This window comes from Lineus longissimus, chromosome 5, assembly GCF_910592395.1.
Source record: "Lineus longissimus chromosome 5, tnLinLong1.2, whole genome shotgun sequence".
Classification (NCBI taxonomy): domain Eukaryota; kingdom Metazoa; phylum Nemertea; class Pilidiophora; order Heteronemertea; family Lineidae; genus Lineus; species Lineus longissimus.
Window position 1 is genome coordinate 1217969 of NC_088312.1, and position 27489 is coordinate 1245457.

Below are 27489 nucleotides of genomic sequence, written 5' to 3' on the forward strand. Positions count from 1 at the left end.
CTTTTGTTGACATGTCATGCCTCATCAATTTTTTTTCAGTTCCCTTTTATTCATTAGATGCAGTAGTGTTCTTTTTGAAGTAACTGCCTTATTTGTTCAAGAAGTGGAGAAGATGGAGCGCATAGTCATGTCTAAATCCTTCCTTCTGAGAATACCGGAAACTGTGTACTAACAAATAATGGCTAGGACAGATATCTAAATGAAAGACTGGTCAAAATTTGTAGACTAGCACCGCCTGTCTCCGGGCCCGGGTCTCCGAGGAGGCTGGCACTCTTGTCTTCTTTGGCTTTTTATTGTAGTGATCTTCATCCCGCAGGGTCTGGTCTGGTCTAGTGGCTTCAGAAAAGCATCGCCCGCACTTTGACGAACCCTGTCGTGCCACGCGCTCTCCCACTCTGGAAAAGGCGCCAAGTTTGAATTTTGAGGTGAAGTTTTACCCCACCTAGTGGACACTTGTAAAAGTACAATACCCCAGGTTGGTGGTGATTCAAGTGAGATATCACAGTTTGCTATTTTTAGGACGGGAGTGAAGGTTTACTAAATCAATGAAAATAGACACATAACAACGCTCTATTACATGGTTACTGGTATGTATACTATCAGACGTTTCGTACTTTCTCTTTCTTGCTGAGTGTGTGGGATTTGTTTGATTGTAGCATGTGCAATTGGTAAAAGTGTATTGTTATCTCGCGTGTACATTTTGTACAGGTTTTCGTTTCTCGGAATGCTTTCTTGTCCGAGAATGTATTTTCAGTCATCTGTAAGCAGTGTTGCCATCCTTTTATTTCTGCTTCTATGATAGATCATTTTCTCTTATCTCTTTCTAGGTCTTACTCGCCATGGCTTCCAAGGCAGCACCAAAGGTCGACCAGTTTAAGTTGGGGCCATGGACATTCACATCCTCCAAAAGCCACATCTTGGTTTCTGGGGGACCAAGAAGGGAACAGTACGTCATCTAATCCACAATAATTTGGCCTGGCCTTTTATGTAGAATAAAAAAAAACAGCGTTCTTTATTTCAAAATCTTTTCTAACTTCCTTGGATAGCACACATGAAATGATCATTCCACTTTATACCAGTACATGAAAACCTAATGCACCACTCCTTCTTGCAGATTTGAAGCGAGTTTAAGACTACCCCAACTTCCTGAGATGATATTTGATAAGAACATCCTGAGGGTAGAGCACCAGTCTGGTTTTGGCATGGAGTTCAATGCCCTTGATGCACTGAAGCGGGTTGACCCAGAACATGACTTGATGAAGGTGGCGGTGGCACAACAATGGGCCGAGTCTAGGTAAGGTACCATCAGCTCAAAGGGACTACTATGTTCACAACTCAAATAAGATAAGAACAGTGCCCAATGTGATCATAATCTTGGCCAAAGAATGAACCTTTGCTGCCGACTAAGCCTTCATCTTGATTAACGACTGTTGTCCTGGCCGAGATGTACATAAACATTTCAACTTCAGGTCCGACTGTGAGCATATCAAAGATGTTATCAAGCCATTTGATTGGACGTACACCACAGACTATCAGGGCACTTTGTTTGGTACTGAAGGCAATGAAATAAAGGTGAGGCTTTGTTTTCCCTTGACCTCTGATCTAAATCACATGTTACCCAAACCGATGAGAGGGTGCCCACCAGAATGTGTGCTTCATCATAGTCATAGTCTGAGGGAATTTGTATTTAGGTCCACCTAATGACTAGTGTTTGCTGTTAGACAAATGAAGGAACAAATTTACTACATTATGTGTATAAAATTACTCTAATTTAAGAATATTTAATATTTATACATGTATCTAAAAATCTAAACTGTACTTGCATGTAATATCTGTCACCTCCTGTCTGTTTTCAGTGTTTTGCTTCAGACGAACGAATTGACATAGAAAAATTGAAAGTAAAGGAACAGATTTTATATTATGCAGATTTACTTCTTTTTGAAGATGAACTGGCAGACAATGGAAGCTCGACACTAAATGTGAAGATGGTGAGTACAGGGGTACAGAATATTCCTGTGATTGACCTTCAGAAAGCACTAACTCAAGATATTGATAGATGAATGTTAAAACATCAACTTGACATGCAGCTCTCATACAGAATATGTTACCAAAACTACAGATATTTTCTTGTTCTTCCAGCGTGTGATGAGCAGTGGTTTCTTCATCCTCTTACGGTTTTATTTACGCGTCGACAACGTACTGATAAGACTCTGCGATACTCGTATTCATCACGAGGTGAGAAAATTATGACAGTGATCATACATGTACTTGAAGGAACCAGCAAACATAGCAAGGAATAATATCGCTGATATTACAAGGTGCAGACAGCGCTCTGTGTCAGTTTATTTGTCTTATGACCACACCTCTTCCTTTTCTCGCTGTATGATTATAGCCCTGATATTTTTACTGTGATTTGGTGTGACCTAGAAAGATCACCACTAACATATCTTTTTCCATTCAGTTTGATAAGTGTCACTTCTTACGGGAGTATACAGTCAAAGAAATCCTGTTCAAAGACTTACCAGTAAGTAACATGTGTACTGACAATTCAATTTGATGATAGAAAATTGACCATTGATAAGAACTTTCAAGAATTGATAAAGTTGGGGTTCAGAGTCTGCTCTGATATCACTATCAGCAATGCCACAGTATACATGCTTCCCGAAATTGGTGGCTTGCATTGGAACTAATTTTTTCCCCCTTGTCCGTCATCAAAGGCATTCAAGAGAGTTGGTCAACCATGGCTATCTCCTTTGTCCCTCCACCATGAGGCCTAGTTTCCCCTTATGACATCATTATTTCGGACACTCAGCGCCCCATTTCTGGAAAGGTGTATAGGTTCGCATCCAACATCACACTTTAACACCATCAAGAGAACACCATCTTTGAGTAAAGGCTAGTTGAACTTGTCATGCATGTTTGGTATACAAATATATTGAGCTTCATCAATGTCATTCCAATATTACAGGTTCCACACCAACTTTACAATGACCCCAATGAGATTGCACCCTACCTTAAACTGAAGGAGGAACGCTACGAGAGATTACAACTTCCCCAATCACACATGCAGTATTTGTACCCAGATATGGACTTGGCACCACGGTGAAACTTGGAGCTAGTATTACAAGAAGTGTTGAACAATCACAGACTGTAATGGCTCAAGCAGAGCTATGTGCTTTGACCTCAGGATCCATTCTCATACTGCGTGTTAGGACTTCTTGATAAAAGGATGTCTTGGAACTGGTAAATGTTGTCTTATCTAGAGGTATCCTTGTATGACTTTGACTGTCGCTGCAATGTCCTGGCCGTGAAATGTAGTGTCTAGGAGACATTTTATTGTTTGTGACATGTTCTCACTGTGTTTTGAACACTCATGTAATATAGTCATGAATGTATTGATGCACACATTGTAAACTTGGTAATGTTTGTGACCGTTTTATTTTTGTGATTTGGCAACTCTTAGTGCATTACATGTAATGAGAGGTAGTCATATAATCGATGATTCCAGCAGAATGAACCTTTACTATGTTCATACCATTTGATCACCACTGTGCATGATAGATCAGATGATGTAGAGAAATCATGCAAGATGTAAATTTCAGATTTCAATCAAGTTGATCATGTTGATAAAAACGTTTCCTAAGAATACTTGGGATGTCTCAAATGCATTTTTTTATAATTTAGGGTCATTGTGGTGTCTTTCACAGATATGTTGTGCTGTTTATATACATGCATGTGCTATGATACAGATGTAACAGATATTGTGGTTGTGCCAATCTTGCTAGATACTTGTCAAGTCTATTGCCTTTACCAGCATGATTGAAAAAAGTCCCAAGTAAGGACAAAGCACCCCTTCCCTGCATTTTGAATTTGGGAAATTTTTGAATTTCCGAATCAATCAATCAATCAATCAATCAATTAAAATATTTATATAGCGCCTGATTCGAGGAAACAATTTCCTCGACTCTCAGGCGCTGAAATATTAGAGAAACTTGTCTTTTCAACCTTCCTGTATGTGTATGAGCATTTTGTTTGCTAGTTTATTGTATTTAGAGCCTGTCTTACAGTTTGTGCCACGTCTTGGAAAAGACAGTCAAATGTAATTACACGTACATGTAAATATAATGATAGGACATACACTGAATAAATGCACCTTTCATTTATTATGGGTTGTTTCATCTTCTTGCTGTCGCTCAATTTCATTCCAACCAAAAGAGTGATCGGACTAGACATGGCTATGACGACCATAGGCATAATCAATGACATGAAAGGAAGTCAGAGATGCCACACAGACTATTCATCCTTTATCGAATTCTGATTGGAGAAGTCACGGTCTGACAGAACTACTTTTCCACCCCAATGTAGCCTCGAGAAATCTTGCTGCTGATACGAATCATCCTCGGAATTACTCGAACGCCCGGAAAGTTTGAAAAGGTTTGTTTCGGTGGTTTTCTTCAAGATATGATAATGATTAATGATAATAATAAAAACATGGACATGAATGAATAGATAACAGGATGATGAAGGAAAAATATTTTAAAAATGTGGCAGATTCACCGGTAGTCGAACCCGCGACCAGGCGACCCACGGTCTAACACTTAAAGAGCTGTACCGTCACGGCTTTCATGCCCACGTGGGTTTTTATTTGTCTGTTATCAACGAGCCAGGTGATGCATGACCAGATGGCTTCTCTCCTATACCATTCAAGTTGTCGCCAGCAGGAGGAACTAAACGACTACCTCGTGTCGCCGGGGGCATATTTGACGCTGCCCTTGACACCGTCCTCCGCATTGTGTAATGCAACCTTCGCTGCGCGGCGGATTGGGTCGTGATTACCTGTTAGTAAAGACTCAACCCCTAGTTCGTTCTTTCCAAAACCCATCATAATTTGGAAGAAGGCAGAATATCTCGAGTTTGACACTTTGGCCTAACAAGAACTCTTGGCGGTTTTCCTGGAGATATTCATTGAAATCTATCATGAACCGACAACAACAACTTCATCACTGAACCAAAGTGATTCAATGAAGGAGGACCAATTGGCAAGCAGATGTTAAATATTGCGAAGTTACGAAACGGCTGAAAAAAATCCCGATTTATTCAATAATTGAAAACCTGAAGAGAAGAAATGGCTATGATTCGAGCGCTTGGACAGACAGTGAAAGCTGTGGAAGCGAAGGTTTTGATGCCAGCACAGATTGCGGCTGCTTATCACAAAAATGTGAGTTGTTGGGGGGGAAACCTACACTACAGACATGCAGTATAGTAGGCCTACCCCTGGCCTAACAAACATTGATTTACATAGCCATAGGCATTAGGCGGCAGCCCAGGGCCTATACCCTACTCGTCTCATAGTCATACTTATAGTAGTCATAGGCCTACGCATCGTCGATCAGCTTGAACGAATGCCACCATCTGATTTATTGATTAAAGATGACCGAATGCCACCAACTGATTTACTGATTAAAGATGACTGTAATCGATCAAGCGCCATCAACACAAATCAAAGATGATGTCCCCAACATTCTGAAGTCGTAGCACGCTGATACTTCATGCTTGGATTGAACAATTTTTCCTAAGAAGTTCCTTACCATGCTTACTGTTTTTTGATTTTTAGGTCATTGATCACTATGAGAACCCAAGGAACGTTGGCTCAATGGACAAGAATGACTCCACAGTAGGCACTGGATTAGTTGGAGCTCCTGCATGTGGAGATGTCATGAAATTGCAGGTAAGACCAAGAGTATTATGATCAAGCGATCAAGTTTGGTGGTGTGAAGTCTTTCGGGCCAGTTTTGCAGGCAAAGTCAAAGTTTTCTTAACGTTATTTATCATACCTTTTATTTTTAGATCAAGGTTGATGAAAATGGCAAGATCATAGATGCAAAATTCAAGACATTTGGATGTGGTTCAGCTATTGCATCGAGTTCTCTCGCTACAGAGTGGATCAAGGGCAAAACGGTTAGTACCAGTTTGTTGAAAGTCCTGAATTATGTGTGTTTTTATCAGGAAGTGATCTATCAATAGTACAAGAACAGCACAACGGTTTGCCAGTAGAGCATGTAGGAGCATGAATATCATCGTAAAATTGCTTTGCGACCTTGGCCTCGTCCAGTTCAAATAATGTACCAGCTGATGGAAGAGCTTAACAGAACATGCTAGACATATGTTGATGAATATTTCATATATATGCTTTTTTTCAGTTGCAAGAGGCAGGGACTATCAAAAACACTGAGATTGCCAAGGAACTGAGCTTGCCACCAGTAAAACTGCATTGTTCCAGTAAGTTTCCAAGATAGAACAACAGTCATTTGCTGGCTTTTTCACCTCAATTCTGACCGTCGTTTATAAAAAGCCTAATCATAATCATCATGAAATAATGAGTGGAGATAATCACCAGTCATACCTCTTTGGTGTAGATATAATGATATATATACATCTTTCTTACAGTGTTGGCTGAAGATGCGATCCAAGCAGCCCTAAAAGATTACCAGGTGAAGAAGGACAACAATCCACCGGAGGCTGCTGCAAGTAGCAATTAGCTGCAAGCGGGACTTGTTGGACTGGACAATCTTTTCAGACTACCAATAATAGTTAAAAGCTACAATGCTCAGCAATAAGCTCCAATGCTCATCAATATTCCCAGTCTGCAAAGACTGGGAATATTGCTGAGCATTGGAGCTTTTAACTTCTGCACGTCAAGAGTCTGATTGATCGTGATACATGTAGTCTTATGCTTGTAGAAAGCTTTTACATGTAAATAATTGGTTCTGGAAACCACTTGCTCATAAAAGTCTGAGTCACATGTCACATCGGTGTGTAGGCAGGCTGTGGGAAATCAAACAGAGGGATGTGAAGGCATCCCTGATTAAAAAGACTTTCTATGTAATGCTGTATTTTCTTGGTTGGCAGTATTGTAAATGTGATACGTAAACAAGTTCTTCTTCAAGCATTGAAGAACATCCCATTGGTTTTAAAGTGCACCCCATTGTATTGGTTAAAATACACCCCATTGGTTAAATTGTGTCTGTTGTTTATTTTAATTCAGGGTGTAACTATGGTTTGCACTGGTTTTAGTATTTTGTACATGTACATACTGAAGTTTGAACTAAGGATGGTTTCCTCGATAATGGATGCATTGAATCATTCTTGTACAGCATGTAAATGTAGAAAATTAATCAAGGCATCGGCCAACCTTGGTGATGAGAGATTGCTCAAATGCTGTGAAAGTATGTAATGGTACATTGTAATTCTGGGCTAATGGCCACAAATTTTAGCAGGGTATTACTTTTCAATGAGATCAGGGAGGACTCTTTAGCATTGTTATGAATGAATCCATCTATTTCTTACATCTGCAAAGGTTCAGTTGTCTGCGAAAAAAACAAACGGTAAATGTGTTGTACAGCCATGTGTAGAATTTGTAAATAAACTCTGAACAAAACCAAGTCTGTATTCAGCTTTTGTTTTTCTACTGGTCTCATTTTTCTTGGTTGTGGAATTGTTTGCTCAGCCTGCAGAATCTCATGAACCTTGTATGGGATATAAAAGGTTGGAGCTGAAACTATGCTGACTGGAGCAGATGAGGTACTGTAGGTACCCTTTTGGGCTTGAAAAGAGCTCACTCCGACAGTCCTGAATATCCGTCTTGTTCTCCAATGAATCGAGCAATTCCAGTTCACGCACAGACAGAACACATGCTCAACATGGGGTTTGTCAATGACCAGCTACGACAACGTCTCTTGATCAGGTGTGGTGGTCTTTCATGGCATGCGTTTACTTGCCACCAAGGACGAAGCATGGACAATAGGGACTCCTGAATGTCGACCACTACATCACAGGCACAAAAATTGAGGCACAGATCACAACCAAGGATTAGGGACAGGGAGGACGATTAGAGGCCAACCTTTGCCCGAGGCTCAGAATCCATGGGAGAGGTCTTAGTGAATAAGGTCCTTGGCTCAGGCTTGGGTAGCAAAGATCCTCAAATGTCAATTTAAGGCCATCTCATGAGGAGAGCATTGTATTTAGGTTCAAGACAGATCTGAACAAAACAACGCAGTCTTTGTTTTTCCCAGCAGGCTTCAGAACCACCAGCTCAAGTTCCAGCAATAGATATTAGAATGTCATCTCACTATTTCAGCAAGAATTCTCACAGCACACCGTACAGTTTTAAAACAAACAAGAAATGACAGAAGTTAATTATTTCTTTTTTTTTATTCTGTACAAATATCTCTTCCAGATAATTTAATGGTATCCGTACGATTCAATGATCTTTTGTTGTTTTGCAACCTTGTCTTTGACATTTTCAGTGGCCTTGTTTCGCCAGACCTGAAAAGAAACAATGAAATCATTTAGGTACATACAACTCCCTGTTGGTTCAGTAACGTGATGACAAGGTGGTCAAGTGCACAGAAGATAGAACATCCCTGGTGTTTAAGTACAGATGATGTGAAACCTCGTTTTGTTACACAATAACAATGCTCATCGACAACTCCGTCCAGCCGTCATTGATATCATCCAGTAAATTCAATAAACTAACCGTCTCCGCCTTCTTCTTTCTGTAGTACTCGGCAGATTTTGCTCTCCTCCTTCCTTCAAGAGTGTTGACAACATTCTGGTATTTCCATCCAATTTCATGCGAAATACGTCCCAAGCGGCAAGACTGAAAGAACATCGTAATGTGAATCAGGTACATTCGCTTGTATCGAAAGTAAAAATCATGATATAATCAGGCCCTCCCCTTGTGCCACCATCAACTAAAAGAATGTTTTGACCTCAGTATCAGATAAAACGACGCTCATCAACAATTCAGTCCGCCCGTCGTTGTATATCATCAATTACTTGAGTTTTCAAAGTACTTGATCAAACTAGTCACAATAAACCCTTTTTGTACCAACAGGAATAATTACCTTTCTCCTGGGATGAAGACGCAACACTTTGAGAGCAGCTGGCACGACCATTCTTTTCTCCTTGTCATAAGGCTGTGGAATTCCTTCAAAGACTTTCAGCCTGTCCAGGGCTTCCTTTCCACGGGAGATTTTGTGGGGAACCATACCTGGAGATTGCGAACAAAGAACGTCATTGTCAAGTACAAAATCATGACAAGAAGAAGTACATTTCTTCGACAATATTACCTTTTGGTCTCGGTATCAGATAAAACGACGCTCATCAACAATTCAGTCCGCCCGTCGTTGATATCATCAAGTACTTGAGCCCTAGAAGCAATACTCTATTACAAACATTGAACATCGATTCCAATCAGTACAGTCACTCAACTGAAGGAAAACTGCTTTAATCCTCCAATCATTCTGCAAGCAAACTCACCTCGAACTGTCCTCCAGAAAATCTTGCTTGGGGCACGGAAGTGGAAGGGTCCACGTTTGGGGTTGACATTACACCTCTTCTTGATGAAATCAAGGTATTTTACTAAAAGAAAAAGAAGTTTCAGCTTTTATGAGCGTACAGCGTACATGCCCATTGGAAAATAACTTTCAATGATAGAATTCTTAGTTTAGCGTGGTACTACCACAAAGAAATTGTACCATTTCATATTGTGAGACAATGCAATACACACTCGTGAATAGAACTGTTGCTCTACCCATCTTTATGCCACCTCCCTGCAAAAATTAAAAGAGTTCTGTCCTGTCACTACCTCCTTGAAGACATTCTAGGCAGACTCCAAAGACACTTACGCTTGTTCCTGTAGAAGCTACCAGAGATGTTGATCTCCTCACATCTCAGAATTACTACTCTTTGTCCTGAAAGAGATTTCAAACCATATTTTAGCAATGAAAATGCGTAATACTACCAGGTGATATTCACCTCTACTGTTTCAATATCTCTTGCTATGCATAACAGCAACAGCCTAAGCCATGACAACCTGCATTAGTTGGAGACTAAGTCTTAATGAAACTTCTTCACTTGACTTTCATGATTGACATGAACATAGTGAAGGAGCATACTGGGAGGGCAATTTTTTTGGTATGACGCCACTGATTAGTGTGCGAACCAGGTCAGAATCATTTCAGTTCTCTTGACTATACCTCTCTCCTCTCTTGCTCTACTATTTACTTACCATTAAGAATAGTTTTGGCCACAATCGAAGATAATCTCCCAAGGAGATGACCCCTGGCGTCGATAATGATAGGCTGGAAAAAAAGGTAGATCACAGATCAGCAACAAGAGTAATTATTTAGGACTGGAAAAAATCTGCAAATCACAAAGATATGGCCAGTGAAAGATGATGAATAGGGCCTGGGCTTTTTAGCATACAGTACAATACATATCCAAATCTTTCCTGTAACTAGTGTAGGTGTAAAAAGAACAGCCCTATTCAAATTGAATACCCGGAGAAGTGATAAGTCCAAAAAAAATGAATGGCCACATCTAACTCTGGCACTGCCCGGGCCCTACATAATCAAGGCAAATCTCTCCTCGATGCCTTGGAATTCTGTTATCAAGCACTACTTTCATGACATGACCCTCATGCAGTCTACACTACAGCACCTTGGTGTCCGACATTAGGTTCACCCGTCCGGTAACAGGACATAACGTATTACGTGTACAAATACACTGCCAGCATGGACAAGCCCGGTGACAACACCATTCAAAAGTGGTTTCAATCACCCGATTTCAAACATACGAATCAGTTTATTTGATTTTTCCAGCTTTCTTTAGATGATAATCATTTATTAGGTTTACTTCGCTGATCTTTATTTGATGTATATGTCGAAGAATTATGCATTTATTTTGTCGAAAATTTCAGTACCTTCGTTGAGAAACCCATGATAGCAAAAAGAGGACGACGGGGGCACTATTTCGAGAAACACGGAGTTCCCGACTGGATTGTGCTATTTTTAGCCCGAAATAATGAACGCATTCAGTGAGTGTTGGCCAATTTGCACATACCGTACCGGCAAAAGTCACACGAAAAGTGACCTTTTTCGGCCGATTTTTTCGACATTTAATGAAAAAGATGAAGTAAAATAGAGTAAAAACTGAATACATATTGCTCATTCAACGTTTCAATTTGGTCAATTGCGGTAAAAGTTATGTCAGATCGTCGTACAAAGCTGTTTTCTGCACAAATTCCAGCCTCGTCTCCATGAAATGTTTACATATTTTTCATGTTGGCCTATAGGCCTATGTACTTGTGCGTTATCGTCCCAGTACTGTGTCGAACCTGTCGTGCAACTTTGTTCAACTTCAAACATTTGTCTCCTCTGGCACTTTTGCTGATGCACCTATAGACATAGTCGATGTAGTAGTACAGCAAGGGATGTTTGTAGGCCCTAAATGTAGTGAGTCTCGGAGTCGGCCCCGGGTCTCGGCGAGGGCCTATCAAAGCGGAATGTCATCTACCATTGTGAATGTGACTGATTGTCGTGTCACAATTGCAACAGAAGCTGGTTCAACAATTAGCCAGATTTTTGTGTCGATTCTGATTCTGCAGCTTCTATCGATGGTCAACCATGGTTACCTGTTACCATGTCGATCGCGCACACAACTGTAAGTGTGACAACAATGGTTCAAACTCCTAAAAATATGTAGGCCTAGGTGCCTTTAGCCGCTTTGGGCCAACCTATTCGTCAATACTGATTCCAAGTGCCAGTATTCAAATTCAATCAAATGCAAACTGATTTTCTACTTGCAGCATACACAATCATCATGAATGACCCCAGGGCTGTCAGAAGACGTAAAAATAAATCAAAAGTAACTGTCACGACGGTTCATCCAAGTGCGACCAGTAATCATGAACCCAGGAATATGTCAGCGAACACAGAAGAGGACACTGAGGCTGAAGTCAACTGGTTCCTCAAGACAATCTCCTTCATACTGGGCGTATCGACCGTAGTGATCCTTGGTTATATATATGCTCGCCACATCAACACCCTGCACGAGAATCAACTATGGTTTTCCAACTTAAAGGTAAAAATTTAAAGGTTTAGACTAGAGCCTAGATAAGAGTACTAGGTGACCTGTCTTGCCTGAAGACCAGAAGGCCTTTCGAAGAATTCAACATCTCAGTTTCTCATATCTGCTATGTCTATTGGTTTGTCATTCTTCCTAGAGGTGGTGCAGCCAGATAGAAATCTGTTGACCAATCACAGCTGTCACCAACCAGACATCAATATCCAGACTCTGTTGCCAATACATGTAATTTCTTTATTGATTATACAACAGATGCTACCAGATGTTGATGGGATGTTATACAATGCTTATAGAATAAATCATTAGCCCCTGATGACGAAGCACTAGCGCTGTGCAAGCAGTCATTTAGGATCTTATCTAAAATTCACATTATTTCCTCTGCAATACAATTAAAATTCTGTTTGAATCGTAAATGATTGCAGTCATTCCGTCAGATTGGTCATATTGGACTTTGGAGTGGTTTTGCTGGAAATCGTTAACTTAGCAGAAAATGAAAGAATCGAGAAGACGCCACGTCCTACACAGAGACAGAAAGAGCACTAACATTCATGGAGGCCAAAGTTCTTTTCATGTACATGAGGGCGTGGTAGGATTATCAGGATTTAGTGGGTTAACGAGTGACTGGCTGTTTAAGCTTTTCTCCTTTTTGTTGGGTCTTTTTGTGTGCTATTACCTGGCGGATAAGTATGCCAGATACATCTACTTGTCGCATGAGAATGCCTTGTGGTTCTCGAATATAAAGGTTTGTGGCATTTTGAAGACCTGGGTTGATTTTGCTTGGGCTCTCTATTGATTGATATATCTCCTTGTACCCTTCCCTATTTGACCAATATTCAGCTCTCCCCAGAATTTGGGCTGGCTGTGATACAAACAAACTCCTTCAATCCAATTAGGACTCATTCCTACAACTTACAGTGAATGCAAAGACAACAGCTTTCTCCATTAAAGGTAAATGACTCTTTTTGGTGCATAACTAACTCATCACATCATAAATATCAAATTTCAGGAGGTTGAGAGGGAGATATCTTTCCGCACAGAGGCCGGTCTATACTACTCTTTCTTCAAACAAATGGTAGAAGCCCCCTCTTTCAGCCAAGGACTCTATGACCTTGCCCATGACAACGTCACAGAACATCTGAGAACAATCAACATACTGGAGAGATTTAACGTATATCAGGAAGTTATTGTTTGTGCTCTTTACAAGTTTGCACCAATCAAGGTAGGACATCAATCAATGTCGGGGAAGGGATCAGTATGAGCAGAAAAACCTTTAGTAAATTGGGCTATAAATCAAGTTTCTTCTCCTGTCAGAAGTACATTGCAAGTTACTGAGTGGTCCCAACAGGATCAATCAACATTTCATGTACATCTTCTCATTTTGTGCCTTGTTCCCTTTTTCAGATCGAGCCCATATTTTTCTACATCTATAGTGTTTTCTTCTTGCACGGTTTGCTGATCTGTGCCATCTACTCCATCACCTGGTTACTCTCGCGATCTTGGATCGCAGGAGCACTCACAGCACTTTTCTACATTTTTAACAGGTTTGTTCTTTTATCATTAGAGTAGTAGAGAAAAGGCACATTTTGGACTTTTCTTTGGAGTAAATGTTGCAACCCTCCTTTAAAAATATGAGGTTTCTACACTCGACTTCCGAATTTAAAGCAGAAAATCAAAGCATCAATAACTCCTACTCAGTGTGTGGGCTGGCTTTTTTGCCTTGACTGCCACTAGTACCAGCTGAAGATTCTACCCCATCTGATGGAATAGAGGTTTTATCCACAGGCTTTCGTAAGTGTACAGTCAAGTTTAGCTTGCTTGCAAGGTACAACACTTTATCTTCTAGGTTTGACACAACTAGAGTTGAATACACCATTCCATTAAGAGAGAGCTTTGCACTGCCATTCCTCTGGGGACAAATAGCTGCTTTGACGTACTACTTATCTGCACAGACAACAAAGAAAAAGAAGGTGAGATTTCTTGGGAAGTTCCACTGAAAAGTCCTTTGGACATCCAGCCAAAAGAGTGGTACAGTATGTTAAACAAGTTGGATATCAATATTGTTGATACCTTGATGTCACTTTCTGTGTCTCTACTACATTTTCCACTCTCAGAAACAGGATTTCTTTCACCCGCAGGTATATCCAAAGTCTTCTCTTTTGTTTCAGATCTTCTCATTATGTGTCATCACCCTGTGTACATTCTTCTTCGCCCTGACTTGGCAGTTTGCTCAGTTCATTCTCCTTCTCCAAGCGATGGCGCTGTTTGGTGTTGTCATGTTAGATATCATCCCCATGTACAAGGTAAGTAGTGTACCAACCGTTATGTGGTGGGGGGATGTTGAAAGAAACAGAAAAGTGCATTACTTTGAAGTAATGAGTTTTTGTTAATAGTCGTAGTTCCTACTGTAAACTGGTGATGTTCACGAAGCCAAGAGTATGTTCATTTGCTAATTTTCATTTTGCATATATTCTAAATTCCATGTTTGCTGCCGCTCTTGGTCAACACAGTTTTTTCACTGCACTTTAGAGAGAATGGTGGAAGGTTTAGTGTTGGTGCAAGAGATGAAGTTTCCTATGACATTTTCAGGTTCGGAGTGTTTACACGATTCAGCTGTTCAGCCTGCTCAGTGTCTGCCTCCTCCAGTTCTTGAACAAGATGATCATCTCCTCGCTGGTGCTCAGCTTTATACCAGCCGCTTATATTGTATTCTTCATCAAGGTAAGGCTGCTTCCACACAGTCATTGAGTAAATGTAGTGTTATTTTCCTGTCTCTTCGTTAGTAATTTGAACATTGCGACTCCAGCAACATGTACTAAAACTCACCAAAAGCTTTGATAACTGTTCCAGGGCGATGTGATAAAGCCGTGTGGTATTGTTTTACGGATTCTGAAGGTGCTTCTCTCCATTGTCCTCGTGTTCTTCTTCACGGCCGTCATCAACGTCTCTCTGAAGGGCATTCTCCAACATGAAGCCGATGAACATATCTTCAAGTTTGTGGCACAAAAACTTGGCTTGGGAGACTGGAAGTAAGCTTTAAACCATTTCAATATTTGCAATGTTGAATGAAAGATCTGTTTAAACCAGCATGAACTCAGGTACAAGGAATTTTGTTTCATCTCAGCCAAAGGACCTGACAGTCGAAGTAAAGTGATGCCAAGACTTGTCAAGGTCAGAAGCAAGCTGTATCCAACACCATGATATCTTAAGCCCAATGCCTTAACCACTAGACCTGTCATCTGGTTTCTACTGTGTTTCAATGTTATAAAATGGTGTCGGTTAGTTGAATTGCAGTTTACCTTGTGTACTTGACTCGCACTGCTACAATTGGCCAAATCAAAAGATAGTTATTCTAATGATTTCATTTTGCAGGGATTTTGATTCCCAGCTCTACCTGTGTACCGGTGCCTTCAATGTCTTGCCATCTGATACATACGAACGTCTCACCACGCACTTAGTCTTCCCATTTTATGTTGTCACCCATTTCACAGTTCTTGTCTTCCTCGCTATGGCTGTGCTTCAGAATTGGAAGTAAGTGAATTCAATCCTTCTGTTATAAAACCAACTCGCAGGGCATTGTTGACTTCAGTGTCTCCTTGACGTTGACGAGTTGATGGGATACTGAGAGAGCATAACATAAATTGCAACCAGTTTTCCAAGAGATATATGTGCATATGCCTTTAGGCAAATGATGTGGAAATTAGCCGTTCTTTCAAAACTGATTGTCATTTCAGTTGTTGTGTTTGATTATCATGGCGCCTACTTGATTTCAGACACTTCTCCAGTTCAGATTCAAAAGACGATGCTCAAGAAGAGGTGAAGGAAGGCTTCATTACCAGTCCACACATTCTGTCGCAGAGACCAGAGCTAGCATTCCATGCTGGTGAGTTCTGCATTATTTTACGAGAGGTACAGAAAAGTGCTTTTCCACGATTCGAACCCAGACGGTTGATCAAGAAGGCTCTGAGAGCCTAGTGAAGTTGAACAGCATGTTTTTTATTAGCTGTTTTTTAACGCTCATATTATTCATTTTTCAGTTCAAACTGTGTTCTTTGCTCTGATGGCTATATCTACAATGAGATTCAAGTATCTGTGGACAGTTTACATGTGTATCATGGCCAGTGTTGGTATATGTGATTTCCATTTCTGGAAGAAGTTGCTCTCCAAGTTTAGGATTGAAGGCATTGTGGTTAGTATTGTTTTGTGGTTCATGAAGAACTGTGCCAGTTTTCTTATCATACTAGTACTATGAACAAATCTCGTGATTAGATTTGTATTTGGGTAAGGGTAAGCTACGCACAAGTTGAAAAGGAATGGGACTGCGGTCTTTATGTTGATGGCATCTGCAGAGACAATATCACACTTGAAAATCTCAATACAATGATTTGCGATTCCAGCTTGAAATTACGAGAAATGGTGTGACGATTATCGTTTTGGCGGCACTACTCATCAAAGCTCTTCCACCCGTTTTGAAAAATCTCGAGGACCTGAAGGAATTCTATGATCCTGATACTGTAGATCTGATGGAGTGGATCAAGTAAGTGTTTGGCAACTGCTTTCTGTGTCCAACGTTTCATTCTGCATACCTGGACCACCTGATAAACAGCACAGAGCTCTGCGCTAATTTGTGACCTCTTGCTTCCAGAAAAGACACTGCACCGACAGCTGCATTTACTGGTAGCATGCAGCTCCTGGCTGGGGTGAAGCTGTGTACGGGAAGACCACTAACGAATCATCCACATTACGAAGACAAGCAGCTGAGGGAACGAACAAAAGAGGTGAAATAGCTTTATTCAACCAAGATGGAGGAGATTAATCCATTGAAATCGGGAACTTCTCATGCTTGTCTTCACTCCCTTGGTACCTCGTTTGCTCAATAGATGGGCTAAACTGTTGCTCCCTTGCTACTCAAGCGGTTTGTTGCTCTTGCTTATCTTGAAATGGAGATCAATCACAATGAAAAAAGCTACCAAAAGTCCTTTGCCTCTTTGATGATAATAACTGTTTACAGGTTGCCTGAGAAGTTAGATTTGTAGCAATACTTGGGACTTCTATTCAAGTGCGCATAGTGATCTGTTGTTCTGTCTTTAGCTGTACCAGTATTATGGCCGAACTCCACCTGACAAGGTCCATGAGATAATGCTCAAGTATGACGTCAGCTACATCATCCTGGAAGACAGTATCTGCCTTGCCCAGTCCACTGGGTGTAGAGTGCCTGATCTAATAGATGTACTAAATGGAGAGGTAGGATGATCATTGATGATGTCTTTAAGGGCTGGTCAATATCTGAAACGACAAAAAGAAGATTGCTGAGCAATAGTTATGTGTCACTCTGCTTGGAGGAGGTGTTATTTACCAAGCTATTCCATATTCAACCGTCACGATACTGAAACTTAAAACACTCATGTAATGGTCACAAGCGATGTGTCAACCAGAAAATCACAGTTTTAATAACCTCACTGACCCCATTTCTTTGTTGTATTCTCCAGATTCCTGACCATGGTCGAGCAGAGGAAAGACTTAAACGATCTGATGTTCCAAGATTCTGCAACGAGATTCGCTATAGCAAACCTCACTTTACAAAAAATTTCAAACTAGTCTTCAGTAATAGGACATTCAGGGTTTACAAGGTCCTCGGACTGGAACCCTCATCTCAGCAGTAATGTGTACCAAGTGCATAGACTTGACTTTGTTGCTGGATTGGCGAGGGCCGTGTCATTTGTTTTCTGTCGTTTTTAGAGAAATGTTTCATGCTCAAACCCCAGTGATCCAGTTCGCTAATAAATAAACAGTGGATATTGGTAGCCTGGGTGCCACCAACTGGACCCATGGCTCCCACCTGTAGCCCCCCTTTAAAGGCTCTGATGTGGGATTACTAGTGAGTGTTTCGTTGTTGAAGCAGTTCACTGTCGTGCAATAGTTTTCTACCAGGGGTGTACCCGTACAAATGAATATGGACTGCAGAGATAAAAAGTTGACCAAACATGTAGAAATTCTTTGTGCCATCATACACGTATGTACTAAAAGTTCAACCTGTCCTGATTTTAAGTTTCTGCCGACATATCATATAAATGGACCTTACCCTGTAGATGGAGCAGGCTCACTATTCTTTCATCTGAAATACAGGAGATTTCAATATGAAAGTCACTCACATGGCTGATGTTATAATGGCACTACCCATGTACATGAACATTGTATCATTCATAACGCCATGTGTGTTGTTTGTTATTGTACTTAGATTTCTTCATTTCAGCTCTCTCAATACTAGTAGCCGGGACTAGTAGCCGGGACTAGTAGCCGGGACTAGTAGCCGGGAATAGTAGCCAGGACAAAATCACTTCAAACAATGTAGCTTGAGTTGAGAAGGGGGAAGGGATCTATTTGATATATATTGTATTATATTACATCGGTCTTGGTGCCGATCGTTGACTTTAAAAAAATGTTAGATATCTTATGTACCATACCAGTCTTTATCATTTACTATAATAGTGCCAGTTTATGAAAGAATAAAATGTTAAATTCCTATTTCATGTAATCAACTCTTACTCATTCTTTCGTCGATTTCTTGTTGTGGCCACAAATAGGCACACCAACATTGTAAGCCTGGTCTTCACAGCCCACAAAATGTTCTTTCTAGGAAAAGAACATTTGGTCTCATATCAAGAAAAGTCGATGCCAATGACATCGGAACCTAAACCCGCATGCAGTGTCCAAAACCACATAATATCACATACGGGCCCACATCCCACAGACCAAGAAGCTAAATAGACCATACCCGAATGTGAAGTGGGACACGTGGAGGTTTATACCGAATATGTCACAACCTTCATCGCAGCTCACGTGATCGCAGAAGGCAATATATTGAAATGTTCCCGCCATCACTGCGAGCGCCTCCTAGCTCCTCCCGACCCCTGGTGTCTAGTGATGTTACATCGATTTCAGTCGGCCGGGATTGCAGATAATTTTCGGTTGCTGCCCGCTTTCTACACCACCGCTGATGACCCAGACGTCAATGATGGCAATGGTAAGCTACTACTAGCTCGGCTATCCTCAGAATACAGCTATTTGTAAAATTGTGGTTTACGCTGGCTGGCGTATATCGATATCGTTGTCTGGTTTCAGCGGGCGCTGCGGACGGACACGATCACGTGGTCGCCGACTATAGTTCCGCGGGATGTTCAAAGTTCCGCGGGATGTTCAATAGAGTCAACTCTCATCCTTCCTGAGGAAATGAGACGAGACCACAATTGATTTTCCAAGCCATTTCCAGTTATTTCAAATTCCCGCCATCAAACAATGCGTCAAGTAGTGAAACTGAAATTCGGATATGATATACGGGTTAGTCTTGCGAGTAACTGGTGCGATTTAAATTGGTGATTGACCACGGAAATTTTTTTTTAAATTGACAAGTTTGACACAAGTGGACATTTTTACCCATTTCGGCCATTTTCACTCCAAATTTGAACCACCCCCCTATGGCCAGGTTGTCAAAATTGAAAATTATTTTTTTTACCAAACAATTTATTTATATCTGTACTTGCCACAGCAAATATTTTTTCAATACCTCTCCAAATATGTACTTGAGAGTAAAAAACATGCACTAGTCTAATAGATAGGCCTCGACCCTCCAACCTATGAATATTCATTAGTGGTCTTGTCTCAAATCAGGGGTTAATGTTCGCTTCTCCGGGGCTGATTTCATAAGGATGCCGCCCATCGAGCACGTTTCTATTATGTTGCCTCTCCATCCCATAATCCAAATGATCGTGACCGGGCGATATGTAGATTAGGGCGTGGCTCAATTAAAATATATAAGCTTTGTTGTTAGTGTTACAGAGACCTGCTCTGTAATATTATAATATTGGGTGTGTAGTTCCGACGTTCTTATGTCAAGTCAACAACATTAGGCCTCCCAGTAGTCCTCGTATATACAAAGTGTACACGTGCATGCATACATTCTCAAGGCCTAATGTATAAGTACAGCATAGGCCTATAGCCAGATAATGTCATTAATACTTGACTTGCCAAACTCAGCTCGACGCCGAACTGCAGCGCCACTCGCGGACAAAGATAGAACAACTCGACATTTTTTTCACCGGTTTTCTCGCTGCGCATGCGTACCAGCGGAAATCAACAAAAGATGACGCTGGTACGCATGTGCAGCAAGAAAACCGGTGAAAAAAATGTCGAGTTGTTCTATCTTTGTCCGCGAGTGGCGCTGCAGTTCGGCGTCGAGCTGAGATTGGCAAGTCAAGTATTATTACGCTTTGACCATTTATTTGTGAGCAGTTGCTAGGCGATCTAATATTATATGTACGTGTACTTTAACATGTTTAAGAGAGTTCTGGAATAGCTGTCCAATTAAGTGGAAGGTACGGATTTCCGGCTCGATACTAGATAGTCCGACTCATCATCAATCCAAGTTCTTGTTATCAATAAACTAGATGCTGTTCACTCCTGCTGCATTGTTAGTTCGTCCCAGATCTTCCATCGGTCTGGGAAAGGACAAGAACTCGTCTTAGTTTGAAGGTGGAGCAGTGCAGCTCACTTCAACATTCTGATTAGTGGCTGGCGTGTTTAACCCCTAGACTAAAGATGGTAGCAGTATAGGCCTATAGTATACTTCTGCTGATGAAATAACTGTCTTCATGAAAGTCTCATGAGTTGGCTTTGACTCACCGGTATCCCATTCGCTTTCAGACAAAATCTGACAACATGTACGAACAGCAGACGACAGTGATCGTTCCCCGCGGCTGGGATGTGGAGCAGTTGCCTGAAGAGTTCTCCGTCCCCAGAGCAAAGATTCCAGGGTATCTCCTCCTTGGTGCTGGCATCTTGAATGGTGCTGCCTTCATTTTCGTCGTCAAAGTCCTCATTTCTAGCTTAGATCTACGCGGTCTCATCGAGTTCGGCATTTCGTTCGTTTTGTTTTCTCTTATTGGGATCCTTGCCATTGTTGCAGCGTCTAAGGGTATGACAAAACGAGGCTTAGTGGTTGCTGTGGTGGTCCTGTCTTCGTTGGCGGTTGTCTACGACTTCGTTGAGGTAAGCATGAAGTATTCCATAGATATGCCGTCCCATAGCCGTGTCTCTGGGACTATCTCCTTTGAGCAAAGATCCGTTACACAATCGGCGTCGTCCCTCCCCAAGGAGTCAATGTAGGATGACGCTTCCCCTGATCGAGTTGCCTCTGGAGTATAATTCACCGCGCAACTCCCTGCTACCAATATAGGTATCAATAGCTTGATTGACAGATGCAACAGGTGATTGCTGGACACTAACCCAGACAAGACGGCACTCAAATCGGCTCACGCTGGTGCCCAGGCAAAACCTCATTTTGGTGACAACTCGCCCTTCGTGGATATTTGCCGGACAGATACGGGTGCCTCACTAAAATTTGATATTGCCGTCTCACTGGTTGCCTTATTGGTTCATTTCTGCTTGCCTTTCAGATAATTATGCAGTCCATGGCCGTGTTTTTGGGAGTTGCTGGGATACATGCTGAAGATGAGGACGTCAGAAACTTTGCTATTGTAAGTAGAACAATGAAGGAAAAACATTATGCGATAAAGAGGATGCTACATTTTCACTCGCTGAAAAATCGTCCTCTGTCATTTCTGTCCATACCAGGTTCCGGACACCCCAGTGTCTTGACAAATACCATTGCAGGGTGGAAGGCTGAACAAAATGGCCCGATTTCTATTTAGGAATTTAAAACCCTAACCGTACCACAATCAGGGACCGAATCTTTTCTGAAACGATGCCCCAACTCGGCACTTGTAACCTCTTTGTTCTCACCACCAATGTCACGTCAACCTTTTACATATACCTACACGGATGGACCACTGTCATAGTAAAAGACGTATCAAGCTGTCACGATTTCGTATAAAATAATGTTTAGAATCCACGGCCATTCTATCCCAGTACATTTCAAACTTCTACACCTGCAAAATACCACAGCTAAAAGGTGTTTTTTTACTTCGTATTCCAGATCATTCTTGCCGTGGCAGGCTCCATGCTGTTCATCTCATTGCTCGTCTTCGCCGTGCTTATCGCACTGATCGTCATCGGGAGTAAGAGGATTTGTCAATGTTGCGGAGCACCTCCTGCGCAAACTCCAGCTGCTGTGCAATATCAGGCCACCCCCACCGCACCCCCGCCCTATTGAGTTGCGAACAATGACGCCCGACATGTTGAGCTGGGTCATACTATACACTCCGAACGCAGTGGATTGGCCTCGTCTCTCCATCTAAGGAGGGGTGATTAGGATCGGACTATCTCAGGAGTCTAGGTCATGACCAAGTTTGAGGACCATGGCAGGCGCATGTAGGCCTATACCTACCCCGCTGGGACAATAAAAAATACCCCCGCCGCAAAGACTCTACAGCAGATTCTCAGCATGCAGGACATCTTGCGCGATGTCCGATCAGGACTTGAGGGATCAGGCATATCACTGACCGAAAGTGGTCATTGTTTTATGTTGACTTTGTATGTTGTAGAGCCTGTATTATAATTTCTGTTCATTAAATGTGCTATTTAAGTTTGAGCGTTTAGTTGTTTAACGAAGGCCTTCATGTGTGTTAAAGGACAAACAAATGTTCATACGTTCAATGCATTCTCCTTGAATCCTGCCTTACAAACAGCACGCCCTCCGGCCACAACAAATGGTGGTACTCGGATGCCCGACCAGTCGACAATAGTCACAGCCAACTGCATTGACGGACATGGATACCAGAAGAAGATGCAGGTAAAGCCTGGTCCGCCGGCCTCGATCTTGGGCGGGGTTCAGTGAGGTCAGGATCCCAGACAAGGGTGCAACAACGATCAGCTGCAACGTATTGACATGTCTCGTTGAGAATAATGCACAAATATTAACAATTATGTACTTCGTTTCAAGTTTGGCGCTCAAATTAGTGATAGTGATGAGCGCCTACTGGAAGCTTCTCCGCTAACCAATTTGACGGCGTCCGACGATACATGATTAATTGATGCTGCGGTAGTTTACTCGATAATATTGCGGACCGGAATTCTCTGAGCCATTCTGAAACGATGAATAAGGGTAAGGAGTGCCTGCATATGTATCTTTCTATTCGCGCCATTTGTACCTAAGAGTCACCATGGTAATATCGGAGTTTACCATGCTCACCATGGTGAATTCTGAGTTAACCATGCAACCATGCTCACAATGGTGAATGTAGAATTTACCATGCTCACCATGGTAAAATATTTCACCGTCTCAATTCACCATGATGAAGAGCTGTCGGTTTACCATTGTGAATGGTGAAATTGAGTACATTTTTCCTGAGGGATATTTCGACGTGCATGTACAGTAGCCTATACATGTTCTACTAGCATTCTGGGTAGTCGTATATCGATCGATCCATCCATCGAGCATCACACTGTGTACTAGCTAGTTGATTCATCTCTCTGCATCTGCCGCGCGTTCAATGTCGTACCCAAAGCCATAGCATGCCGCGCGCAGCGAGCCATGCATGACGTACTAGAATGGCAACTAGAATGGCATTTTGAGGCTGAGTATTATTCAAAACCACTGATTACGTCAGGATGCTAGAATGGCGGCAACTTTCAGACATGTAACCACTGATTACGTGGTAGCCTCCAAGCCAATCGAAACCATCGTTATGTTTCGCTCCGGGCGGCGGGCTGTTTAAACTAGATCTGGCGACACAAAAATCATTCTTTAATTTCAATTCGTCCCAGAATGGTCTTACGAGGACAAAGTCACAACCAGATGGCCGGATAAGATGACGTTAATCCTGCGTCTTGGCCGTGTGCTAAGAATATACGCTCAATTCCCAAGACACGAGTTCTCGAGTCATGATGCTTTCTTTCAGGCGACATGAACCAACAGGCGGTTGTCATGATTTCGCCGCCAACACATGATGAGCGGACGGCACCCCAACCGGATTTCACAATCCCCAAAGCGAAAGTACCAGCTGTCCTTCTCCTAATCGCCGGAATCGTGCACGGAATTGCTTTTTTCGTTTTTGGTGGTCTGGATGGCTTTGACGATGGTGTCGTCGAGTTCGGCATATCGGCTGTCCTGTTCACACTGATTGCAATTCTTGCCATTTATGGCGCGTTCAGGACGCAGAGGAAACAAGGATGCCTGATTTCCCTGCTTGTGTTATCTTCGGTGACGCTGGCCTACACCTTCATCGAGGTAAGGATTTATGTATATATATTCGTGTCCGTGCCTGGACTAGTAGTATATCCAGTAACCTCCCGCCCTAACAGAACTGCAATCTGTATTTGGGCGTTCCCGCAGAGTGCGGTCGACGCGCCACGGAAAAACTACGTTCGGTCACAGCGGGTAATTGGTAAATCGGCTCACTCGCTAGAGCAGTAGCATGGTTAGTGGGAGAATAAGGTATTTGCCCAACGGAGGTTAGGGTCGATGTTACTACATGTATTATGCCTTTGTTGACAAGTTGTTTTTGATATAATGGTTGGTCGCCTTTCAGGTCATCCTACGAGGCCTGGGTGTTTTGTATGGTGGAATTATCAGCAACCTTGCTGCAGATGAGTCTGTCCGAAACTTTGCCAAGGTAGGTCACATCTCGTTACAGCATTTGAACTGCAAGGCCTGGATATCACTTCTGGTAGGCTTTTGATAAGTCTTCGATTGACTGCTTGCAAATCCTTAGGCCACCAAGGCAAGGCACATGTATGTGACCCCGGGGGGGGGGGGAGAAAAGTCAAATGAGGCAATGGTAATTTGATCCCATCCAGGCAATTCTTTGTGAAAAGAAAGGTTATTCAGAACAGGAGAACACCTAAACCAGTATTAGTTCCCAACAGCAAGTTTTTCTTTGGGACACTGTATACATGCATCTTGACCACTTGCCTCTCATCAAGCAGCTTATGTTCTAGATGTACATATTAAATGGAGTATAAGACAATGATGGTCAGGATGGTATAAGTTTCGCTTTGCACTTGACAGTTCTATCATTTTCAATTTCAGCTCCTTTTTATCGTTGGATGCATCTTGCTGTTCGTTACGCTGTTCGTCTTTGCCTTGCTTGTCGCACTGATAGTCATCGTGAGTCAGAAGGTTTGCGGGTGTTGTGGGGCACCAGCCGCAAATCCGGGCGTCGTTTTCCAGTATCAAGCTGCTCCCTCGGCGCCTCAACTCCAGTATGTCCCGCCGCAGTATGCCCTGTCTCCCCAGTATGCAGCATAGTATTACTGGTGCGTTCACGAGTAGCGCAGGACACTTACTTAGATGTTTTTTAGTAGAAGAGATGCCACAATATGAACCGGATCAGGGATGTTTTAATATACATGTATTTCTATATTTCATAATGTAAGCCTACTTCTACACTACTGTTTGGTTCCTTCTCAAGCGTCTTTTAAATGGTGAACTGATTCCTGAGAGGACAACGCCGCATCAAAGGACGATACGTGTCCATGACGTATATGGAAACATGAACTAGACATATGTGTATTATGTATGTGTATTTTGCGGAGTTGACATGTGTTCACTTGTAGTAACTGGTACGCGAATAGGCCTAGTAAACGTAGAGTTGTTTCAGAAGAAAATTATCAATATTCACTAGATCTACATGTATTAATATGTGTATGCAGGTTTTACTCCTCCTCTCAGGTGCAAATAAACTCATTTGTAATTGTATTTGTAATTGTAATTGTAATGTTGTCGTTTGTGTTCACATTGGACAATAAAATGCCGTTTTGTGTATTCGAGACAATCATGGATATCAAAGCATAATCAAAAGGTGTTATTATCTCTTTTTAAATACTTTACCACTAGAAGGTGCAATCCGTTTACTATATTCGAATTTACTGAGGATCGTCGACAGTTTCACCTGATCACAACAGCTTCTTCAGGACTGACGTTGTCCACGTCTGATCGGAAGGGGCATACGACTGACTCGGTCTTAAATCTCGAGTTGCTGTCGGGGCGATCAAACTTTTTCCTTGCCCACGGCAGCCTCTCTTATATGATCATGACGCCAAAAGAGTCGACCAACCGACAGACACTCTAACCGACCGAACAGTTGGCCTACTGTTCACCAAAGGCAAATGTTACTTTGGCCTCAACACTTGTTTCCCAAGGAGCTGTTGGGAAAAAAGGGGTCACCGCTGCCTGCTCAAGCAAATTAAAGCCCAATAACATTTGAGTAGATTTTGTCAACACTTATAAATATTTTCTCAGAACCATTAAGAACAAGTTTAGGCAAAAAAACGGTAAGCCTAAGTAGATATACATGTAGTTATAGTGTATAGAGATTGTGGAATCGGATAATAAGAATACGAAGGACGTGTAGTTGATTCTGCCATCATTGACAGCATGAAGTTTGAAACACAAAGTGGACTTCTGGCAATTAACATCACACGGGGTCCACAATAACATTCGTTAAGGGAAAGGCCGTCTTTAGCAGTTTTTTATAATCTGGCAATATAGCAAGCCAAGTGGCGAGTCGTCCAGCTACGAAGGTAGTGCGAATGTCTCATCTGGTCTGGCCTATTGTAAATCAAACTTTGTTATCCTGGACTTTTGATATCGGGGACTGTATCCCCCTGCCCAAAATGGAGTATATCTGACTGAATGTTCTGATTGTACAAGTATATGTGAATAGTTCACTATTCTGTATTGAGTAGTGTACGTGTATGATATTCATGTAATCACGGACTTGCATTTATACATTCAGTAGAGAGGTATATAATCGGAGAATATCGTTGATGTAATTCTGCGCCATCCCGCTCAACCAGTGCACAATCATGATAATGGTATGGTATTGAGAAAATCATGTATGATGTGAGTCATCAGACAACAGAGAAAAAAATATTCCATCAAAATTGATAATTTCCTGTCATCCTGAGCTTCAGAGCTTTTCAGCACTTGAGCACTTCCCGAGCTTCGGGTGATGTGCGAGCGGAGGAGAATACAGCTGACCCTGGTATTTGAAGATGGATTTTCAAAAGACATGAGAGAGTTGAGTAGTAGTTCGTGTGCCCCTTTGACAGATTTAGAACACTCAGCTAGCAGGGGCGGATCCAGGAATTTGAGAGAAAAAATTGGTATCATGTAGTGACCGGTAAAGGACGTGGTGGGGGAAACGCGGTTGGATAGAAGACAAGTGAGGAGGAAGGGGCATTTTGCTGGGCAGCATAAAAAACTCGACACTTTTGAAAAGATAATAGTCGAGAAACGCAAAGCAGTTTTCAACTAATTCACGTGGCCTTTCCAAGCTCGCCTGCTGTTTGTTGTAATGTTGCCAGTGGCAGCGCTATTGAAAGCAGTTGGGTAGATTACGTAACAGTGTATGTTCGATAAGTATGTTTGAAAAGCACCATGGTAGCCAATTAACAAGTTTCAACCTAAGAAGAACATAGAACTAAATAGGATACAGTACTGATTAATGTATAAAACACCTTTGACATACTGAGGGACTTGGCTTGATAGGGTGAAACGAGGTCAGGTATTTGCGGAGATGTTACGTAAATAACGCCCATTTCGAGCAGACGGTTATTACCTTAATCCTGAAACCAGGTAACTATTTCCTATTCAACGCAAACATA

General features: G+C 41.9%; 6 protein-coding genes across 12 annotated transcripts; 5 read left to right on the top strand and 1 right to left on the bottom strand.

Moving 5' to 3' along the window:
- The first annotated feature begins 125 nt into the window (after nucleotides 1-125).
- On the top strand, nucleotides 126-4162 carry LOC135487967 (TIP41-like protein). Its single transcript, XM_064772291.1, has 8 exons — nucleotides 126-587; nucleotides 828-946; nucleotides 1115-1294; nucleotides 1470-1572; nucleotides 1857-1988; nucleotides 2140-2235; nucleotides 2462-2524; nucleotides 2969-4162. The coding sequence occupies exons 2-8, from the start codon at nucleotides 840-842 to the stop codon at nucleotides 3104-3106; spliced, it is 819 nt and encodes a 272-aa protein (XP_064628361.1). The 5' UTR covers nucleotides 126-587; nucleotides 828-839; the 3' UTR covers nucleotides 3107-4162.
- An 855-nt stretch (nucleotides 4163-5017) lies between these two features.
- LOC135487969 (iron-sulfur cluster assembly scaffold protein IscU-like) lies at nucleotides 5018-7442 on the top strand. The gene is made up of 5 exons (XM_064772293.1): nucleotides 5018-5218; nucleotides 5615-5728; nucleotides 5848-5958; nucleotides 6201-6279; nucleotides 6448-7442. Exons 1-5 carry the CDS (start codon nucleotides 5126-5128, stop codon nucleotides 6537-6539), a joined length of 489 nt encoding a protein of 162 aa, XP_064628363.1. The 5' UTR covers nucleotides 5018-5125; the 3' UTR covers nucleotides 6540-7442.
- Nucleotides 7443-8192: 750 nt separating this feature from the next.
- On the bottom strand, nucleotides 8193-10801 carry LOC135487968 (large ribosomal subunit protein uL13-like). Its single transcript, XM_064772292.1, has 7 exons — nucleotides 10766-10801; nucleotides 10073-10145; nucleotides 9690-9755; nucleotides 9322-9423; nucleotides 8907-9052; nucleotides 8537-8659; nucleotides 8193-8325 (listed from the first exon to the last, which is right to left on the bottom strand). Exons 1-7 carry the CDS (start codon nucleotides 10781-10783, stop codon nucleotides 8242-8244), a joined length of 612 nt encoding a protein of 203 aa, XP_064628362.1. The 5' UTR covers nucleotides 10784-10801; the 3' UTR covers nucleotides 8193-8241.
- Nucleotides 10802-10823: 22 nt separating this feature from the next.
- LOC135487964 (protein C-mannosyl-transferase DPY19L3-like) lies at nucleotides 10824-18008 on the top strand. 7 transcript variants are annotated; one of them, XM_064772286.1, is made up of 15 exons: nucleotides 10824-10879; nucleotides 11651-11925; nucleotides 12935-13147; nucleotides 13330-13469; nucleotides 13772-13895; nucleotides 14094-14228; nucleotides 14515-14646; nucleotides 14776-14954; nucleotides 15298-15456; nucleotides 15699-15808; nucleotides 15963-16114; nucleotides 16323-16462; nucleotides 16571-16703; nucleotides 17017-17169; nucleotides 17415-18008. In XM_064772286.1, the coding sequence occupies exons 1-15, from the start codon at nucleotides 10867-10869 to the stop codon at nucleotides 17586-17588; spliced, it is 2232 nt and encodes a 743-aa protein (XP_064628356.1). In that variant the 5' UTR covers nucleotides 10824-10866; the 3' UTR covers nucleotides 17589-18008. The 7 variants fall into 7 exon arrangements, with proteins under 7 accessions (XP_064628356.1, XP_064628358.1, XP_064628355.1 ...); XM_064772288.1 differs by lacking the exon at nucleotides 10824-10879 and adding an exon at nucleotides 10889-10987; XM_064772285.1 differs by lacking the exon at nucleotides 10824-10879 and adding an exon at nucleotides 10895-11297.
- An 827-nt stretch (nucleotides 18009-18835) lies between these two features.
- Nucleotides 18836-22463, top strand: LOC135488346 (uncharacterized). The gene is made up of 4 exons (XM_064772921.1): nucleotides 18836-18949; nucleotides 20626-20970; nucleotides 21378-21458; nucleotides 21917-22463. Exons 1-4 carry the CDS (start codon nucleotides 18923-18925, stop codon nucleotides 22091-22093), a joined length of 630 nt encoding a protein of 209 aa, XP_064628991.1. The 5' UTR covers nucleotides 18836-18922; the 3' UTR covers nucleotides 22094-22463.
- Nucleotides 22464-22886: 423 nt separating this feature from the next.
- LOC135488435 (uncharacterized) lies at nucleotides 22887-25675 on the top strand. The gene is made up of 4 exons (XM_064773044.1): nucleotides 22887-22984; nucleotides 23781-24109; nucleotides 24411-24494; nucleotides 24911-25675. Exons 1-4 carry the CDS (start codon nucleotides 22975-22977, stop codon nucleotides 25127-25129), a joined length of 642 nt encoding a protein of 213 aa, XP_064629114.1. The 5' UTR covers nucleotides 22887-22974; the 3' UTR covers nucleotides 25130-25675.
- The last annotated feature ends 1814 nt before the right edge of the window (nucleotides 25676-27489 follow it).

What these genes read in the sequence shown, in the direction of transcription:
- LOC135487967 (XM_064772291.1), top strand. Translation starts at nt 840, where the DNA reads ATGGCTTCCAAGGCAGCACCAAAGGTCGACCAGTTTAAGTTGGGGCCA. An exon ending in GGGGGACCAAGAAGGGAACA is followed by an intron (nt 947 to 1,114) that starts GTACGTCATCTA and finishes TCCTTCTTGCAG; the next exon opens with ATTTGAAGCGAGTTTAAGAC. An exon ending in CAACAATGGGCCGAGTCTAG is followed by an intron (nt 1,295 to 1,469) that starts GTAAGGTACCAT and finishes TTTCAACTTCAG; the next exon opens with GTCCGACTGTGAGCATATCA.
- LOC135487969 (XM_064772293.1), top strand. Translation starts at nt 5,126, where the DNA reads ATGGCTATGATTCGAGCGCTTGGACAGACAGTGAAAGCTGTGGAAGCG. An exon ending in CGGCTGCTTATCACAAAAAT is followed by an intron (nt 5,219 to 5,614) that starts GTGAGTTGTTGG and finishes TTTGATTTTTAG; the next exon opens with GTCATTGATCACTATGAGAA. An exon ending in AGTGGATCAAGGGCAAAACG is followed by an intron (nt 5,959 to 6,200) that starts GTTAGTACCAGT and finishes GCTTTTTTTCAG; the next exon opens with TTGCAAGAGGCAGGGACTAT.
- LOC135487968 (XM_064772292.1), bottom strand. An exon ending in TAGCTTCTACAGGAACAAGC is followed by an intron (nt 9,424 to 9,689) that starts GTAAGTGTCTTT and finishes TTTTTCTTTTAG; the next exon opens with TAAAATACCTTGATTTCATC. An exon ending in GAAAGAAGAAGGCGGAGACG is followed by an intron (nt 8,326 to 8,536) that starts GTTAGTTTATTG and finishes GTTTCTTTTCAG; the next exon opens with GTCTGGCGAAACAAGGCCAC.
- LOC135487964 (XM_064772283.1), top strand. Translation starts at nt 11,469, where the DNA reads ATGGTTACCTGTTACCATGTCGATCGCGCACACAACT. An exon ending in AGACAACAAAGAAAAAGAAG is followed by an intron (nt 13,896 to 14,093) that starts GTGAGATTTCTT and finishes CTTTTGTTTCAG; the next exon opens with ATCTTCTCATTATGTGTCAT. An exon ending in CTTGGCTTGGGAGACTGGAA is followed by an intron (nt 14,955 to 15,297) that starts GTAAGCTTTAAA and finishes TTCATTTTGCAG; the next exon opens with GGATTTTGATTCCCAGCTCT.
- LOC135488346 (XM_064772921.1), top strand. Translation starts at nt 18,923, where the DNA reads ATGACCCAGACGTCAATGATGGCAATG. An exon ending in AGACGTCAATGATGGCAATG is followed by an intron (nt 18,950 to 20,625) that starts GTAAGCTACTAC and finishes ATTCGCTTTCAG; the next exon opens with ACAAAATCTGACAACATGTA. An exon ending in TTGTCTACGACTTCGTTGAG is followed by an intron (nt 20,971 to 21,377) that starts GTAAGCATGAAG and finishes CTTGCCTTTCAG; the next exon opens with ATAATTATGCAGTCCATGGC.
- LOC135488435 (XM_064773044.1), top strand. An exon ending in TGGCCTACACCTTCATCGAG is followed by an intron (nt 24,110 to 24,410) that starts GTAAGGATTTAT and finishes GTCGCCTTTCAG; the next exon opens with GTCATCCTACGAGGCCTGGG. An exon ending in CTGTCCGAAACTTTGCCAAG is followed by an intron (nt 24,495 to 24,910) that starts GTAGGTCACATC and finishes TTTCAATTTCAG; the next exon opens with CTCCTTTTTATCGTTGGATG.